The 20,172-nt window shown below is 49.5% G+C and overlaps 1 protein-coding gene across 1 annotated transcript in view; it reads right to left on the bottom strand.

The window, feature by feature from the left end:
• The window catches only part of LOC116500171 (deleted in malignant brain tumors 1 protein-like), a 53,337-nt gene extending 36,590 nt beyond the window's left edge, over positions 1-16,747 (bottom strand). Inside the window, 10 exon segments of the mRNA XM_032205088.1 lie at positions 972-1,291; positions 1,787-1,791; positions 2,152-2,470; positions 3,361-3,675; positions 3,906-4,220; positions 4,606-4,920; positions 5,828-6,162; positions 6,553-6,883; positions 7,990-8,310; positions 16,672-16,747. Coding sequence (XP_032060979.1) covers positions 972-1,291; positions 1,787-1,791; positions 2,152-2,470; positions 3,361-3,675; positions 3,906-4,220; positions 4,606-4,920; positions 5,828-6,162; positions 6,553-6,883; positions 7,990-8,310; positions 16,672-16,747 — 2,652 coding nt within the window.
• Between the last annotated feature and the right edge of the window lie 3,425 nt (positions 16,748-20,172).

The following is a 20,172-nucleotide window of genomic DNA, read 5'->3' as shown; positions in this document are numbered from 1 at the left end:
GTCTCACAGTGAATGGAGGACTAGATCAGTGTTCTCCAGAGATCCCTTCCAATCTGTATTATTCTGTGATATATGATTCCAAAGAGGAGACACAAAGAGAGCTTCTCTTAGGTCCCTGTGCATCACAGCTGCCTTTGCCTCAGAGCTGGACCACTTTGGTGGACCACTCAAGGGGAAGTCAAGGCCACTCAAGGTGCCATCGGTCTGACTGTTCGTTCTGTAGAGCAACTTATTTGCAGTGGGCATTGGCAGGGCTGGATGACTGCAAAATGGTCCTTTCTGCAAACCACATCCCACAACCACAGGTTTCTTTCCTTAAAGAAACCTGGGTGACCAGTTAAGATGGAGTGTTCTGCAGGATGTACAAGATGCATAAAGGAGAGTACTTCAGTCTGGGTGGTTCCCAAGCAAGTGCATCCATTCCAGGATAATTCACTGCGTACAGATGTCCTAGAGACAACTTTCTATTTTACTGGCCATGAGGAGAACACATTTTGAGATTTGTCCAAAAGTGGATGGAAAGAGTGGAGCAAGTGTGAATGCCAGGACAAGTCTTGCCAATCATGACACTCAGCTTCCCAGCTCAGCTGTAGGGATATTCCCCATGGTGTAGTCTTTTCTCCTTCAGCCTTTCTGAAAGGTTTTCGTCATTTTTATCCCTATTGTCATGATCATCCCTGCAACTTGTGTTGAGCACATACTCAAGTTACCCACATCCTGGGATGACACTGTTGACCATGGTGCATGGTGACCATGGTGTTGACCACAGAGACCATGGACCCACTAATCCTGTAGGTCAGGTGGAGTCTAGCAAGGTCAGACTCAGCTTGTGTTGAAGGAAATTCCATCTTCATTTTCCATTTGTCTGTGCCTCCTCAGCCACCAGCAAGCATGCACTCTCAGAGCAGCACTAATTCAGCAAGGAGATGACACCTGCATGCCCAAAGGCTTTTCCATACCAACAGGGCCACCTTACCTGAGCACACCACACCAGCATCTTCCCCGTGGTCACAATTGTGTTCCCCCCATGGTCTGGCCAGGCACTCCAAGAGGGTGTCTTCCCCCCCTGTGCAGTTCACATCATCCATCCAGATGGCAATATGCCCTCGCCCAAACCAAGCTCTGTCAGGGGCTGAGACTGCCACCCCACAGCCCAGCTGCCTGCACACGACTGCAGCATCATTCATGTCCCAGCCATCATCACACACGGTTCCCCACAGTTGCTTGTGGAGCACTTCGACTCTCCCAGCGCAGAAACTCGAGCCATTCACCAGTCGTAGTGCCACAGGATCTGAAAAAAAAAAATAATCATGCACTTTTTGGAAGCCTCCATCCATGTCTGCACTGCTCACAGAGATCATATAGCTAATGCATGTCAATGATTTTTGTACCTTTTATGACATTTGTAACTGAGGAATTTCTGTATGAATTTCCAGCCACTGAAAATGACATGCCAAAAAGCTTCTGCAATGGCCAACAACCTTGCAATTTGGACTCCTTTAGCATTAAAGTGCAAGCAGGCATGCTGCTGCTCTCATGGTGTTCAGAGATGTTGAATTACCTGGACCTTTGTGAAGGAGGTGTCTGATTCCTTTATTATACTGAACATCCCCAAACTCCAGAGGGACTTTGAATATTTAAAGCTAAGTTGTAATTAGTACCAACTATAATAAGAAAACTTCTGTGACAGAGAAAATTCAGGCATGCTTGCTGTAAAAGAATAGAAACAGTGCAATTTGTAAAAATCTCCCTTTTTGATCTTTGTAAGATGAACCTTTCTTCCCACCTGCTCTTAATCTGACATTTTTTACTTGTTTTCTTGATCACATCAATCTTTAAAACCCATCCTCTAGGTCCCTAAACAAAGCCTTGTTCTTTCCATCCCTTGGAGGCTTGGTTGTGTCTCTCACTGCTTTGCTCGGATTCTCATTCCCATCACCAGCTCAACCTCTTTCGGGATCTCCCATCTCCCTAAGGTTTCACTGGCAAGCCCAGCCACTGACCAAACCTCTGCAGAACAGCGACCTGAGCTCTTCTGTGGGGCTTGGCATTACCCAGAATCAGAGGAGAGTGAGTCACTAGCAAAGTCATGCTCTTCCTTCCTCTAGCACAGCCCAATGCTCTTCTGAATAACGATATTCAAGAAAAAACTTACCTGAGCACACAACACCAGCATCTTTACCATGGTTGCAATAACTCTGTTGCCCCATCCTGGAGCTGCATTCAGAGAGGGCAGCTTCTGTCCCTGTGCACTCAACACCTTGCAGCCAGATGTGGCTGGAGCCCTGCCCAAACTGAGCTGAGCCTGGAGCTGACACGGCCATCCCGCAGCCCAGCTGCCGGCACACCACCTCTGCATCTCTCAGGTCCCAGCCGTCATCACACACAGTCCCCCACTGCTGGTTACGAAGGACCTCGACCCTCCCAGAGCAGCGGCTGGAGCCATTCACCAGCCGGAGCTGGAGTGGTCCTGGAATTAAAAAGACACATGCAGGTCAAAAAACAAGTAGAAGACAGGACCTCAAGTGGTAGCCAGGTGCAATGTGATGTGAAGGCTCCTGTTGGTATAAACACAGGTATCTAATCCCATTTTATGTGTTCTCAGGCATCCAAAGAAACCACAAGGAGGGAACAGACATGATACAGGGACAAATAGAAGACCTACACCTGTCTGGATTTCATTCAACATTCATTAGCTGTATCAACAAGGCCACCCTGGATTTTAACAGGAGGGGGTGGCTCAGCCATGTAGTTCACATGGAGAAACCTGAACGTAGACCTAAATTTTGTGCTATGGAAACATAGAGCGAGAGTCTGGCAGTCCATCAAGACTACATGGACCAAAGGTAGTGAGAAGGGTCAATGTGTAAAGGGACCTGAAAATAGGTATCTATACAGAGGCAAGAGACACGAGCAAAATAGAGCTATCCATATGCTTCCCTTAAGAGGGGAGCTATGTTGCTGTGTCAACATACTGAGTCCACCAGGGCTGCCAACTTTGCTCCTTCCAGAGCTGCACCATGAAGCAAGGTGGGGGTTGGTCTGTTCTCCCACCTGTCTGGTGACAGGACGAGGGGGAATGGGCTTAAGTTGCGCCAGGGGAGTTTTAGGTTGGATGTTAGGAAGAACTTCTTTACCGAAAGGGTTGTTAGACATTGGAACGGGCTGCCCAGGGAAGTGGTGGAGTCACCATCCCTGGAGGTCTTTAAAAGACATTTAGATGTAGAGCTCAGTGATATGGTTTAGTGGAGGACTTCTTAGTGTTAGGTCAGAGGTTGGACTCGATGATCTTGAGGTCTCTTCCAACCTAGAAATTCTGTGATTCTGTGATTCTGTGATGAAGGAATGAAGGTGGCTTACCTGCACACACCACACTGGCATCTTCTCGGTGATTACAGTTGTTGTCTCCCCATGGCCTGGCCCTGCACTCAGAGAGGGCAGCCTCTGAGCCTGTGCAGTTCACATCGTCAAGCCAGATGGGGTCATTCCCCAGCCCAAAACGAGCTGCACGTGGAGCCCAGATAGCTGTACCACAGCCCAGTTGCTGGCACACCACTTGTGCATCATCCAGGTCCCAGTCATCATCACACACACTTCCCCATCGCTGGTTATGCAGCACCTCAACTCTCCCAGAGCAGCGGTTTGAGCCGTTCACCAGCCGGACCTCAGGAGGGTCTGAAATGGAAAGAGGCAGAGCATGTCATCTCTTGGTGGTAGACCTGGTAAAGGAGAGACCAAGTGCCTGATATGACACCAAAGGGGAATCCCCACTTGTTCAGCATCGGTCTTGCCTTGGAGTTCAAGATTCACATGTGGGAAGAGCAGTGACATAGATAAGAAAGGAAAAGCAATCCACTGAGCTCCTGCAGTGTTGGAACCCACAAGCTCATCGGCAGATGATCAACAGCTACCTGAGCACACCACACCAGCATCTTCTCCATGGTTGCAGAGGTGGACTCCTTTGGGCCTGGCCCTGCACTTGGAGAGGGCAGCTTCTGTCCCCGTGCAGTTGACCTCGGCCAGCCAGATGGGACCATGTCCCTGGCCAAAGTAAGCCAAGCCTGGAGCTGCAGTTGCTGTCCCACAGCCCAGCTGCCAGCACACCACTTCTGCGTCACTCAGGTCCCAGGCATCGTCACACACCGTCCCCCACTGGCGCTGCTCAAGGACTTCAACTCTCCCAGCACAGCGGCTTGGGCCGTTCACCAACCGAACCACCTCTGGTTCTGAAACAAAGGAATACACACAAAAAAACCTTCAGGAAGAGTTGGTGGATACAAGCTTGGCCATGGGATCTTGCAAGAGATGGTGACTCTGTACTCTGAGCTCCCTGATATCATGCCTTTACTAGACGGGGATTCCCATGAGACTCAGCAGTTTTTTGCACTATGGGAGCTCCACGAGAATCTCAATGACTATTCACTCAAGCTGAAAATGAGCCAGGAAAACTGGGAGAAGTAGCAGTGATGGGATCCTCCTCGCAATGCTTCTTGGCAGCAGGAACCTTTTTATCATCCCCTTGCCTTCTGAAGAAGACATGTCCGTGTCTAAGCAGCAGCAGAGGTCTCCCTGAAGACAGGCAGGAGGAATGTGGCAGAGGGTTACCTGAGCACACCACGCTGGCGTCTTCCCCATGGTGGCAGTTGTGGACTCCCCATGTCTGGGCCTCGCACTCACTAAGGGCAGCCTCAGTCCCCAAGCAGGTCACTTTCTCCAGCCAGATGGGATCGTAGCCTCTGCCAAACTTGGCCCAGCCTGGAGCAGAGATTGGAGCACCACAGCCCAGCTGCCGACACACCACTTTGGCATCCTCCATGTCCCAGTGATTGTCACACACACTGCCCCACTGCTGGTGGTGAAGCACCTCCACCCGCCCGGCACAGCGATTTGGGCCATTCACTAGCCGCAGTTCTGTGGGCTCTAAAGAGGGAATGAGATAAATGAATAAATTGCACGCTTTAGTCCTCTGAAGCAGATGTTCTGGGGTTTGCAGCTACATGCAACCATGCCACGTACAAGCATGTAACTGTGCTTCCCCCATCTGCATCAGCATCTTCAATGGAAGCATTTGAGTAAGAGAAAGACCTGGACATGTTCAGAAGAAGGTAAAAACAGGATTCATGCCAGAAAGCGTTTCCTGTGGGTAATGCCAGGATATCCATATTCAAACCATAAACATAAGAATGAGCTTCAGAGGTCTGCTAGGGTGACCACATCTCCCTCAGAGGACACATGCAATGAGGAAATATTTTTTTTAAATTACATTTATTTACTCTAGCAAAAATGTTTGGCTGAAGCTGTGTCGTGGAGAGTCCTTCCATGCTGTTTTTCTGTTTGCTCTCCTCTACTAAAGCTCCTTGCAAATATCGCCTGAGATCACCCAGAGTCGCTTTTCTGGTGACAAAGGGCTGGCATATCACTGCAAGATGGAGTGATGGGGGAATATCTTCCAATCTTGCACCACCTCTAAAGATCCAAAAGAAATTTGGCATGTAGAAATGGAATAGCCTGCAGCCACGTATGGCAAGTGTCAAAGGCCAAATGACTCATCTGAGTACACACATTTCAACATACAGAGAGTACAGAGAGGATGATGACATGATGGACATGGCAAGCCACTTGAGAAGAGACATTTTACGGTGTCAGATAGGGGATTAGCACAGACACACAAAGGTGCATCCAGATAATCTGTGCTGATGCCTACAGGAATGGAGTTACCTCACCTCCCAAGCACTGCTGCTTGCAATGGCATCATACACAAAGGAGAACAACATGTATGCAGGGAACAGACTAAAATTAGATCAAATTTCCTTTCTGACACCATGACCTGGTCACTTACCTGAACACACAACGCTAGCATCTTCATTGTGATTGCAGTTGTGTTCCCCCCAGGGCTCCAATCTACATTCTGTGATGGCGCCTTCTGTCCCTGTGCAGTTCACATCATCCAGCCAGATGGGAGCGTGTCCTCGCCCAAAGTGAGCCTTGCCAGGGACTGACACAGCCATCCCACAGCCCAGCTGCCGGCACACCACCTCTGCATCTCTCAGGTCCCAGCCATCATCACAAATTGTCCCCCACTGCTGGTTGTGGTGGATCTCAACTCTCCCTGAGCAATGGCTGGAGCCATTCACCAAACGTACTTGAGTTGGTTCTGGAAAGAGACAAGCACCAAATATCTGGATATCCAGGCCAGGACTGGAGCTGCCCTGGGAGCAGGAAGCCCAGTGCTTAAATCATCACAGAATCTCACAACTGGAGGGTGAGAAGGTTGCAGACACAAGCTGAGAAGAGCAGGCTTCCCTAGGGCTCTCATCTCCTCCCCACTCATCCCACGAGTGTAACATCTGGATGAATACCACCTCTGAAGCTCCCAGTTCGTTTCCCTTGCACACATCAGCCCATCACAGGTTTCCTCCCAGCTCCATTTGCAGGGCTACTATGCAGATGTCTACAACTAGGATCATTTCAAACTCTTCTTTTTTCTCCACTAATCCCTTAAAAAAAAAAAAAGGGGGGGGGGGGGGAGGGGGGGGGGGGGAGGGACAGTTACCTGAGCATTCAACACCAGCATCCTCACTATGCTTGCAATTATGACTTCCCCAGGATCTGGCCTGACACAGAGAAAGGGAAGCCTCTGTCCCAGCACAGGTCACTTCATCCAGCCAGATGGGTCCTGCCCCTTGCCCAAAGGCAGCGCCAGGGGAAGCTGATAGAGCTGAGCCACAGCCCACCTCCCTGCACACCACCTCAGCATCCAGCAGGTTCCAGCCATCATCACACACGGTGCCCCATCTGCTGTTATGGAAGACTTCCACTCTGCCCGAGCAGGGGCCAGAGCCATTCACCAGCCTGGCACGGGTCAGACCTGGAGTGGGTGCCCCTGCAAACACCACCAAGGAGAAAACAGTCAGAGCCTCTGCAGGAAAAGCAGCTGCTTACAGTTCTTAGGAGCAAATGATCAGTAACTTTGCTGAGCATGCAGTTGCCTACAATGTTTAGGATCAGTTTATTCTCAAAGGCCATTCTGGACAGTGTCTGACAGTCAGGATATACCCATGAAGGGTTTAATCCTTGTGAAGTCAGGAGGTGTTGAAGCTGAGAAATGGTCAGGGGAATGTAGACTCCATGACAGATGTAAAGAGGTCTTGAATCCAAGAACAACATTCGGAAGTTATCTGGAGCAAGTGTGAAGAGTGTGAATTCTTTGCAAAATCATGTGAGGGAAGTAATTCTGCCTACCTGTAAGGGCAGGATTCAGCTCAAAATCTGTGAGCCAGGTGCCAACACTCACAGCACAATCAGAGGACACCCAGCCAACAACATCATCTGTGGGTGACAAGAGGTCCATCTCTTCCTAAAATAGATGCTGATGGAGAACTGAGTGCTCCAGCAAATGCTGCATTAGGATAGCATGACTTATGTCCCAACATAATCCATATTGATTAGACCTCATTATAACAGTGCACTGCACTGTTCCAAAGCAGATGACTGCAGACAGGGATATTCAGAGAGGTGAACTCAAGCCATAGATATAAGGAAGAAATTCTGTACTATGGGACTGGTGAAACACTGGAGCAGCTTTCCTGAAGAGGAGGTGGAAATGTTTAAGGTCAGATTGGCTGGAGCCTTGAGAAATCGGATGTAGTGAAGGGTTACCCTGCCCATGTCAGGAGGGTTGGATCTTTAAAAGTCCCTTCCAACCCAAACCACTCTATAATTCTGATCTGGCACCCATTGGAAGCAACGGTGTGAGACAGAAACCTGTCTGCTAAGACTGATCTTGCATGTTCCATGGGCCTGCTTTGTGATCAGGACCACCTGACATTAGCAGCACATCTTCCTAGGATGAACAGTAGTTGTTCTGCCCATAATTTCATCCTTCAGCTGTCTCCAGCAGTTGTTGCAGAACCAAATAACAGAATGGTTTAGGTTGGAAGGGACCTCTGGAGGTCATCTGGTCCAAGACGCGGTAGGAGCCAGACTCACCCGAGCACACAACGCTGACGTCTTCCCCATGCCCACAGTTGTGATCTCCCCAGGGCCGTGCCCGGCACTCAGAAAGAGCAGCTTCTGTCCCGGTGCACTGCACATTGTCCAGCCAGATGGGGTCTTCTCCTCGCCCATACCGAGCCCCGCCAACAGCAGACAGGCCCATCCCACAGCCCAGCTGCCGGCACACCACACGGGCTTCCACGAGGCTCCAGTGGTCGTCACACACCGTCCCCCAGGTGCCATTGTAAAACACCTCCAGTCGCCCCGTGCAGGGGTCAGGGCCATTCACAAGTCTTATTTGGGCAGGACTTGATGCTGGCAATGAGGGAGAGCAAAGGGAAAAAAAAAGTTAGTAGGAAATCTTGGACAAGAAAATGCTAAGGAGTATCTTGATGGTCTCTACCTGTTGGCTGAAAGGAATAGGGATGAACCAGCAAGAGGAGGACACAAGCACTTAAAACTTTATTATCATAATTTTGGCAAGGACACATGACAGATAGCCCTTGAGCAAACCCCAGGCTGTTCCACCTACTGACACGTGAAAATATGGTCCCTCAAAACAAGGAAAACCAAAATACATTAAGGCCAATTTTTTCAAGTGAACAGCCTTCAGGATGAATTTACATTACTAAAAAAAAATTAAAAAAAAAAAATAATAATAATAATATTTTTTTAAAGTATAGAATAGTTGAATTGCAGGCTCTTTGTTGGAGCAATTTTGAGTAAGGCTGTGCACTCAGAGCACCATGTGCCAGAAATGTTGCATTCACAAATCTCGGTTGGCTTTATTGAATGAACAACCTTACCACAGCATAAGGAACATAAGAGGTCCTTTATTTTCCTTTATTTCTACAAACCTCTATCCTGCTTCCTCAGATCAGTCTGGCCCAAGCATATCAACCCCACAGCATTTACTACCCCTCAGAGGGCTGGCATTTCCAATTCTCCCTCTTTTTTTCAGCCATTCAAGCTCTACAACACATAGTTGACACTACTGAGAAGGCAGCACCACACTCACTCAGCACACTTGATTTCTACACCTTTCCCAATTTTTACTTGGCTGCCTCTGCCATCCCTTTGCAATTCACTGTTTTCTGATCATCAATGTATGATGAGGGCAGCTGGGCAGCACTCCTCTCCATTCCCAGTAGGTTGTTTTCTCATTCCTAATTTGCCACATGACTCTACCACTATAAAAAATTCTCCCACTTTGTGACATCCACCTTCTAGAAGATATCAGCACTTCTGAGGAAAACTCAAGCCTTCTGCAGCAACCAGCTGGAAGAGAGCTGCCCTTGGCAGGAGGGCTTGGTAGTTCTGCATCTATGCCACTTCCAGCAGTGTCCACAAAGCCCATGCAGGTTGCTCTAGACAAGTACCTTATAACGATAATTAAGCTGCACAGAAACGAAGAGAAGCAGCAACCCAACATGGTGTTTCTGAAAACATAGACTGCAGCCAGCACAGGGAGGAGACTGCACAAGGCACTCACCACACAGCCCTGCTAGGATGAGGAGGACCTCTGCAGTCCCAAGCCCAGCACGAGCAGACAGCCTCTCACCCATGGGTGCTTCATCCAGCAGCAGAAGAATTTTTGAGAAGTTGTTACCAGTCCAGCAGGAATAAAGGAGGAGGTGGCTCAGCAGGGGCTGAGCTCAGGTCCACCATTACCAGCTGGGGAGGAAATATAGCAAAGACCGATAGAGGCAGCTACAGGAGGATGCTTCCCACACTGCTCCTCCCCACTGCTTGTTCCTCCCATCCCTGCTTGCACTTGCAGCACATGGAGCCAAGTTTCAGAGGGGGAACCGAATCTGCTTTCAGCTTGACCCTTGGTAATGAGCAAACATGCTCTGGGAGCAGACACTGTGGGCACTTCGGAGATGTCCTATGGGTACATTTCACAAGAGAACAATAGAGAGGGGACAGGAAGGGCTGGGAGAGTTGAAGCGCTTGGTTACAGTCTTAGCTTAGGTCCATCATAACAACCTACCCCCTCTGTAACATATGATGTTGCACAGGGGGAGGTTTAGGTTGGGAGAACTTTCTTTACTTAAAGGGTTGTGGACCTTTGGAACTGGCTGCCCAGGGAAGCTGTTGAGTCACCATCCTTGTAGGTACTCAAAAGACATGTAGAGATGGTGCCTGGGGACCTGGTTTGGTGGTAGATTAGGCAGTGCTAGGCTAACAGTTGGACTTAGAGTTTTTTTCCAAACTAAATGCTTATATGATTTTAAATGTGGGTTGTGAGGCTCCTCCTGGCCTGCAGACATGCCCATGTCCATGCCCTGGACCTGCAGCCACCACCCTCCTGTGGCCCTGCCATCATTCCCAACTTCCTCAAAATAAACAAACAAATAAATAAATAAACGAAAATCCTTGTATTGGGCTTCCACATCAACGGTTTGGTAGCACAGGGGAGCTGCAGGGGTGGCCTCTGTGAGAAAAGACCAGAAGTTGCCCCATGTTAGAGACAAGCCAGTCCAAAAAGGTTGAAAAGGGACAGCAGAAGCTATGAGATAAAGTGAGAGAGAAAGAACCCTGCAGGCACCCAGGTCAGTGAAGAAGGAGGGCAGGAGGGGCTCCAGGAGCCAGAGCAGAAGCTGCATCATGATTCTAGGATTCTAGGATTGCAAGTGGCTAAGAAGAACTTCATATGGAGGATGGAAGGCAAAAAAGCTCCTTCTGCCAAATACTCGTTTCCTAGCTGTTAATAAATAAATAAATAAATAAATAAAAATCTGCTACTAGGGTATGATTTCTTCATACCTAAAAAATATTGAAAAATTAAGCCATAACTTGCTGTGCCCACTTAGCTTACAGGACACACTGGTATTTGCTCAGCATCCTCTTGCATTCCCACTCCTTCCGTGGTGTCCTAAGCAGTGTGAGCAGCTCCCTTGTGGCTTCTTGCAATCATGATAACAAAACAGCCAGCCCCTGGTGCTTACACTGAATTTCCCAGATCTGTGTGTCTACATATTTTTGGATGCAGCTTCCTGCAGCGTCTGGAGCTTGTGTGTTCACCAAATCACAGAATGGCCAAAACTCAACGTGGGATATGAGGTAGTTGAAAGGGTTGGAGAACATGATGACCATGGTGGGCTTGCCACAGAATCACAGAATGGCTGAGGTTGGAAGGGACCTCTGAAGGTCATCTAGCCCGACCTTCTGCTGCGCAGGATCACCTAGAGCATATTGCACAGGATGGCATCCAGGTGGGTTTGGAATATCTCCAGAGGAGACTCCACAACCTCTCTGGGCAACCTGTCCCAGTGCTCTGTCACCCTTCCAGTAAAGAAGTGCCCCTCATATTGAGACAGAACCTCCTGTGCTTCAGTTTGTGCCCGTTGCCTCTCATCCTGCCACTGTGCACAACTGAAGAGAGATCAGCTCCGTCCTCTTGACACCCTCCCCTCAGATATTTATATACATTAATGAGGTCTTCCCTCAGTCTCCCCTTTTCCAAGTTTAACAGACCCAATTCTCTCAGCCTGTCCTAGTACGACAGGTGCTCCAGTTCTCTGATCATCTTCATAGCCCTCTTCTGGACTCACTCTGGTAGTTCCATGTCCCTCTTGTACTAGAGAGCCCAGAAGTGGGCACAATACTCCATGTGTGGCCTCAGCAGGGCCGAGCAAAGGGGCAGGATCACCTCCCTTGAGCTGCTGGCAACCCTGTTCTAAATGCAGCCCAGCATCTCCTAGGCCTTTTTGGCCACAAGGGAACATTCATGGCCAGCTTTCTGTCCATCAGGATGCCCAGGTCCCTCTCTCCAGAGCTTTACTCCAGCAACAGAGGGTAATAGTCTGACTCGTGGACAACCTTTGTCAGTCTTTCCAAACCACCTTGTATCCAAGCATGGATATATTGTATATCCATATATGATATATCCATATATGATATATCCATATATCCATATATATCTTCATATCCACAGCCTGAAGCATGGAGTCCCCCACAGAAATCACCCACCGCTTCTTCCGGGCATTCCCACAAGGTACAGGGCCCGTCGGCCTGGCTGCCTCACTTGAAGTCTTGCCCAGCTCTTCCTCAGTTGTCTCGGTTGAGACCTTTGGCAGCCGATGCAGTAACTGCAGCAGCTGCTGGGAATACACCCTGCAACTTAATGGCCATGCCTGAGGAAGTGTACACTGAGATGAGGAAGATGCTAAAACTCTTCTGAATTAATATTTAGCTACATATATGGTAAAATATCCTGATTATCAGGGAATGTAGATGAGAAACTTATGAGAAGCAGATGTAAAAAGGAAGATATCGCTCAAGGACAACACATAAGGGAAGGATGAACAACTCGCTGGCAGAAAATAAGGCAAAGATAAGCAAAAAACTCCTAAATACTGTCCAACATAAGGTCAAAGTCCAGGAAGGTAAAAAGTTTAACCTCCTCTTCCTCGTTGCCTTCATCCTGAAATACCCCTGCCCTCGAACACCAGGCTACATTGCGCAAGCACAACTGGGAGGAGCTAAGGGTGGGGAGTTTGGAAATGAGTACTACTAGGAAGAGATCCGCCTTTTCAGGGAAAAGAATGAATATGTATTAGAGCTCATGTAATATGTAGCAGTATTCATGTATAAAATTATGAGAGACAACTGGGCAGGTGCACACTTTTCGAGGGAAGCTATTCCCAGTGCGCCCGGTGCACTGCAATAAAGTATACCTACTTTACAACCCTATGGTTGTGGAGTCACTTCCACATGTCAACACTGCTAGGACTGGAAACATGGGAAAATCCTGTTCCCTGCTGAGCAAACTGCTGCCTCTGTTCACCGTGCTCTTGTGCTGCTCCGTGCATGCAGATACCATGCGGTGTCGCTCCTGAAGAGGGCACTCACTGTGCAGGGAAGGAAAAGGTGTTCCAAATTTCAGGGGAGGACCTTATGAGACAGCCCTCCTGGTGAGATGAGACAGGCAGGGGCTGTTCATTCTCTCCTTGCAGAAGGAGAAATATAAGCAGCTCCCCCATGCTCTCCAGCATCAGTCCTCTCTGAGCGCCTGATTGTGTGATGATAAGAACACTTCAGCTGCTCAGAGGTCAGTTTGCTCTTGTCTGGGAGGGAAGCCAGTCCTCCAAAGTGTTTTGGCTTTATCTGCTAGTTTTGCTAACTCTCCAGGTTCCAGGCCTTTGTCTGGAGACCAGTTGTGGTCTTGTAGCTCCTCTTGCTTTTTTTTTTCATGCAGATAATCCATACAGCATCATGGATATTGCCCTGAACGTGAAGAGCAGCAGCCACAGCAGCCACCACCAGAGGCAGAGAATGTCCTGAGGGAAAAGAAATGGGTTTGTCTGATGTGCAGAGAAATCTCCTGCTCCAGGGGAAACTGCACTAGGAGTCATGAAGGATCCAAGAATAATTTAGGGGAGAGGTGTGCTGCATAACAGGATGCAGGTTTCAGTACAGAAACCGGTTCCCTGCTGCAGTGTCTTTCACCTGTCTGCTCTCCAGCACAGTAATAGCATGGCATTTGGTCAATAGCTGTATAGGTGATGGAGAGAGGAAGGGGAGAGAGCATCAGGCAAACATGTGAGGTGATGGCAAAGGGAGAGGATGGGCTGAAGGGAGAGAGAGAGGTACTGGGTTTCCCCAGAGTCTTAGTGGAAAATGATTTCATTAAACACTTCCCCGATGATCTTGACAGAAGGAAGAGGCCATGGACATCATGGAAACGTACTCTTCCCTTTCTCCACTATCTTCTCCCCCACCTGTCTTCAGACTGGCTTGCACAGGGAGGACACAGCAAGAACCTAGAGTTTCACTGCTAGCAGCAAGATCAGCTGGGGAACCACCTTTTCAGGAGGCAACAAAAGAAAATGTAGAAGGGGAAGAGCCTCTCATCTAGCCATTTGAATCAGATGGTGAAGCCAACACCACATGTAACACAGTGAACCTCAGCAAGGATGTCTCCAAGCATCTGACACACCAGCATCACCTGCAGGGTAGGTGTTTTGCATCCACACAATGTCTCAAAGGCAGCAGGTGAAGGCTGGGGGACAGGGGTGTGTTCCTCCTCTATGTTCCTCCTCAGGAGCTGCTGAGAAGATCAGGATGACATCCAGTTTTGGAGATTCACAGGATGTGAGTACCCTTCCTCTGGTCTTGCATACAGCTTTGGTAACAAGGGCAGTTTGTGTTTGATGCTTCCTTAACACATTGGAGGCAAAGCAAGCACCAATAAACATTCCCTGTTCCCCTCTTCTAGGTGAGATGGAGGAGTGAGAGCTTTCTCTGTTTCTTAATGGTTCTCCACATTTGTTTGAGTTGTCCTTGGAGAGGGAGCAGAGCTGGACGTGCACTTTCAGACACATCCACCCTTTCCACTTCTGCAGAGCCTCAGCTTTCTGCACCCTACTGTAGAGGGATTTTTTTGAAACAGCAAAAATCCCATGGCTTGCTGCAGCTGAGCAAACCAAGCTACCAGGGCAACTATGAGAAGTTCCCATGACAGTGTTCCCACATTGCCCAGTTGAGGAATTTAGAAAAATATTGTTACCAGCATCTGGCTTCAAGGACAAGGTCTACGTGATTGCTAATCACAAGGGGGTTGTTTTCTTGCAGGTGGGGTAGTTTTCTTGTAGTTGTTTGTCTGAGTGCTTTTGACCAATAATCTTGTGTGAGACACTATCTGCCCTTGTTAAGTTCACTATAAAAGTTAGGCTATTCGGGCAATCAAATGGAGCATGATCTGACTCTACTGGTGTCTGTCATGCTTTCGGCCGTGCTTCCTGCAACACCCTACTTTCACCTCCAAGGTCTCTCGTTAGCTCCTTTTATCCACCCAAACCTTTCTCCTCCACACAGGCTCATTCCTCAGACAAGGCCTTGCCCTGCAGTTCTCAGTGCAGGCAGTGGAAACACCCCAAATGGCCCCAAATAATGATCAAATGCCCATGCTTCAGGTATGGAACCCTTTCCTTGACTATCATGGGAGCTCACACGGGAACAGCCAGGTTGTGACCACCCAAATTCAGGGTGACCTGCATACCCCACGGTTAATAAACCACAAAAGGGACCAAACCTTGCTCCACTCCTGATCTCCATCTCCTCCAGACACTCATTTCTGGGTTGAAATAACACCATATCATGCAAGAGAAAAACTCTAAGTCTCAGATGTCCTTTTCTTCACTTCCCCAAGAAGCCAGGAGAGAGGCAGCTTCACTGCCCTGGTTGCTTTCACAATCAGATAGAAAACAAGATCAACTTCCTCCCAGAAAAGGTGCAGATCTTGATCTTGAGCCACAACCTATTGTCCTGCTCCCAAACTTCTAGGGCATCCCACAAGCCCAGTCTGAAGCCATCTGTACATGCTGAGAGGGACTGGTGTTGGGCTCCTGAGATGCCCTGGGCAGCGGGAAGGGGTCCCTGAGTGCTGTCGGTGCAGTGTCAGGGTAGGTATGGTGAAGAAAGAAGCATCTGCAGCTCCCACTGAGTGGGTAAGGATGTGTTTATTGCCAATCTTTTCCTCCATCACCAACCAGAGCAAGAAGAAGGAGGTGTGAAAGCAAAATGGGAAGAATAAAAACAGGAAGGGGTGGAAGAAGAAGGAGGAAAAGGAAAAAACAATCAACATCATCAACATGGAAGATCTGCGTAGACCCAAAGGTAAAGAGCAGCAATGGCAGGGTGAGCACAACACCAGGGGAAGGGTTAACAAGCCTTTCTGTCCATCTGTCTGGCTTTCAGAGCCCTGAAACCTGGGTTTCAGAGCCCTCTTTTCAGAGCCCTTTTCACTTCTGCTTTCACTGAGGGTCCCAGAGCCTCAAAGGAAATTAGATTTAGTGTTTGCAGGTGTCGTGGTTTAACCCGGCTGGCAGCTAAACACCACGCAGCCGTTCGCTCACCCTCCCCCCTCCCTCTCTGGGACGGGGGAGAGAAATGGAAAGTGAAGCCCGTGAGTTGAGATAAAGACAGTTTACTAAGACAGGAAAATAATAATAACAATAATAACAATAATGTTACAATGGTGATAATAGGAAAGTAATAATAATATGTACAAACAAGTGATGCACAATGCAATTGCTCACCACCCGCTGACCGATGCCCAGCTTAACCCCGAGCAGTCCGGCCCCCTCCCCCCGGCTAGCCACCCCTATATATTGTTTAGCATGACGTCAGATGGTATGGAATACCCCTTTGGCTAGTTCGGGTCACCTGTCCTGGGTCTGTCCCCTCCCAGCTCTTACTGCACCCCCAGCCTGCCTGTTGGCAGGACAGAGCAAAAGGCTGAGATGTCCTTGGCTTGGTATAAGCACTGCTCTGCAACAATTAAAACATCGGGGTGTTATCAGCACTCTTCTCATCCTAAGCCAAAACACAGCATTCCACCAGCTACTAGGAAGAAAATTAATTCTGTTCTAACTGAAACCAGGACAGCAGGCCTCCCAAATCCACTGATCTCGGCTGTTTCTCACCCAAAGCAGGCCTATCTGCAGATGAATTTTTATCCACAGTGATGTCATTTACCTAGATGTCTTGGCCACAGGTGGTGGGACAAATTCATTGAGATTTGCTGTGAGTGTCCTGCCTCACCTGTCACCCCTATTTCCCAGAGCTATAGAGCAGAGCTGGGTGGCATGGGAAGGTATAGGATGTTGATGAGGATGTGGAGAGCTATAAAGGAATGCTGGGGGAACAGTATGGAGGGCTACAGGGTACGCATGGGCATACGATTGACTATAGCGCAGTGCTGGCGGCTGTACGTAGAGCTGTAGGGCACAGTTTGGGTCTCCATCGGCTACAGGGCAGTGCAGGTGCAGACCTTTGTGGCCTGTCATTACACAAACTAAAACATAGCATGATACAGAAAGAGGAAATCTGCCCATTTCCCCTGGCCTCACACCAGAGGCCACCTGGGAAAACAGTTTCCTATCCCCACCTCTCCTATCAGCGAGCGTTCAGCTGCAAAATTCCTGCAGGAGAGTGGGGGGGGGGGGCTATACTGCAAAAAGTTTTGGAAGGGGAAGCTTTGCAGAGCTGGTGGCTCCTCCGTACTTAATACATTGATAAGATCTGCCCTGAAGAGCTTGGGTGCTCCTCAACACGAAACGCATCCTGGAGCTGGGTGCTCGCAGGAGGTGCAGGGGGCTCTGCAAAGGCACTGGCCATGGTGAGCACTCAGGGAGAGAGGCACAGCAGGTCCCCATGGTGCATTTTGGCACCAGGACTGGAATCACCTCCATATGATAGACAGGTAAGGGGCAAAAGGCACCAAGTGAAATACAGGAAAATCCATTCAAACACCAGAACTAATATTTATGGTGAGGGTGGTCAAGCACTGGAGCAGGTTGTGGGGTCTCTATCTATGGAGATGTTCAAATGGAAATGGAAGCCCCCACGTTTCTTCAGCTGACTGCTTTGAGCCCGGGGGGGGGGGGGGGGGGGGGGGGGGGGGGGGGGGGGGGGGGAATGGATCAGATGATCTCCAGAGGAAGATCTCCAGACTTCCCAACATTAAATATTCTGTGATTCTGCAACGCTTCAGTGTAGCCAGTTGGGTCTCAGTCAAACTGCTGGCACCCAGCTGGGTGCCCCCAGCATGCCCAGGGGCCTGGGGTTGTTTGGGGTCCCTTTAGGGCCAGGACACAGCCTCCAGCACCAGCCACATCTGGTGGCCACGCTGGGGACAATGACCATAGAATCATAGAATCATTAAGGGTGGAAAAGACCTCCAAGATCATCTGGGCCAACCATCCCCCTACCACCAATATCACCCACTAAACCACGTCCCTAAGTATCACATCCAGCCTTTCCTTAAAGGAAAGGTGACCCAGGGACAGTGACTCCACCACCTCCCTGGGCAAACCATCCCGATGCCTGACTGCTCTTTCTGAGAAGAAATGTCTCCCGATTTCCAACCTGAACCTCCCCTGGTGCAACTTGAGGCCATTCCCTCTTGTCCTATTGCTAGTTATCTGCAAGAAGAGGCCGATCCCCAGCACCCACACCTTCCTTTCAGGTAGTTATAGAGGGCAATAAGGTCTCTCCTCCAGACTCAACAACCCCAGTTCTGTCAGCCACTCATAAGACTTGTGTTCCAAACCCTTCACCAGCTTTGCAGCCTTTATTTGGACACATCTCAGGGCCTTGATGTCCTTCTTGTAGTGAGGGGCCCAAAGCTGAACATGGTACTTGAGGTGAGGCCTCACCAGAGCTGTATCATCACCTCCCTGGTCCTGCTGACCACACTGTTCCTGACACAAGCCAGGATGCCGTTGGCCTTTTTGGCCACCTGGGCACACTGCTGGCTCATTTTCAGGTGAGCATCGACCAACGCCCCCCAGATCCTTTTCCTCTGCACAGCTTTCCAGACACTCTGCCCCAAAACCTGTAGTGTTGCATGGGGTTGTTGTGACCAAAGTGCAGGACCCAGCACTTGGGCACGTTGAACCTCATGCCATTGGCCTCTGTGCATCAGCATCCAGTTATCTGGTCTGGTTTGTGCTCCATGCAAATTCGACATCAAGACTGAAAGGTTCTCCTCACCCTCCCTTGCTTTCTCCCTTGCTTTCCTTCTGGACCAAGGGGTAAGGAAAGGAAAGCTCTGCCTCGGGGTGAGCTAACAGGTAAAAGACATGAGGGGGTTGCAAGGAGCCCTAGGCCGTTTGTGTTTGAAATGGCCCCACTGCTATTTGATCTCCTGTCACAGCACAGACTCGGGGCTGTTTTTCATTTCCGCGGAGTCAAATGGAAACCAAAGGCACTTGAGAAAATTTCTACCCTCAGAAGCACTCCGAGGTTTGGCTCGGCGCCCAGAAAGTGGTGTCTGAAGCTCTTTCTAACACGGCTGCTGTTTGCTCTGGCCTGGCTCCAGCTGACCTGAGCTGATGGAAACGTGGGAGCTGCACATTCCCTCTCACACTGGCCACACTCGCATCCACTCTGAGGATGACTGGCAGCTGTCAGTCACCGCCTCAAGCTTGTTGAGGGGAGAGCTCATGGTTATCTTCTGACACCTTATTGAGGGACACCCATGAGCTGCCTGCAGTCACGTCCTGGTGCGTGTCCAGTCCTGGAACATGCCCAGACCCAGACTCAGCAGCAAGGGATGCAGGACATGTGGCAACCTGGAGAGAAAGCCAAGAGCGTGGCCCTGAGCTGCTGTGAATGGTGCAGAGGAGGTTCCTTTGTTCCTTCTTGGGTGTTCCTCCTCCCTCCAGCTCTCCTAAGGAAGGTAAGCCCACACAGGCTGGTCCCAATCCCACTGCCACACCAACCCTCTGCCCACAGAGAGAAACATCAAGTACCTGGTGACAGCCCTGGATGTCTTGAGGTGTGTAGGCATGAAGATAATCAACACCACTACAGATGCTATCCAGCACCCACTGGGTCATCCTTCATCCTTCATCCACCATCCTTCCCTCCTCCATGATTTCTCTGCCCCTTCCAACCCAGCCATCATTTGATAGAAGAAATCACCCCAAAGTCATTTACTTTTGTACCCCAGTGCTCTGCCGTGCCCATTCCCTCTGCTGTTTTAACCAAACTCCCAATCCCCTCTCATTGTCTTCCTACAGGGGTTCCTGCTGCTTTGGGGAGGAGGCCCATCCACCCCCACCCACCCCAGTATGCCCCCTGGCTCCACAGGGACCTGCCTGTTCACCAAGTCCCACCTTCATCTCCTGTAACTCTGCATCTTTCCATAAAGCCAACTTGAGCAAACACCAGGGAAACCTGGAGGTCACCATACGTAAAGTCCATGTGACTGCCACTGCATCCAATACTGCCAAAGCAAACATGAAAGCCCTGGTGGAAAACCAAGAATCAGCAAACCGATGACACGGAGCAACACCTTGTCTCCATGGCACCAGGACAGAAGAAGCCTGACTCTTTGGTGTGAAGGATGGGAGAGGGTTTCACCAGGAAACTTCTGCTTCAGGTTCCTGTGCATTGCTCTAGGGTGGCATGGCACCCTAGGTGGTCCATGGTCAGTATTTCCAGCCCTGCTGTGACCACCCTCTGCCATGGGATGTGCTCTGTGGTGAGTGCTTGCTCATCAGTTCTGACATACAGCTCCTCTGGAACTGTTTTATGCATTTCCCAGTGAAGGAGGAAGCCTTACCAGAGGCCATGCTCTTATGCACTTGGGATGTCAAAGCTAAGGGCTTGTGTGACAGACAGGGCAGTGTTTGGAAGGATCTTGAATTAAAAGTCCTGCTC

This window comes from Aythya fuligula, chromosome 32 (assembly GCF_009819795.1).
Source record: "Aythya fuligula isolate bAytFul2 chromosome 32, bAytFul2.pri, whole genome shotgun sequence".
NCBI lineage: Eukaryota > Metazoa > Chordata > Aves > Anseriformes > Anatidae > Aythya > Aythya fuligula.
Note: the sequence above shows the minus strand (reverse complement) of the source record. Positions and strands in the feature narration are given on the sequence as shown.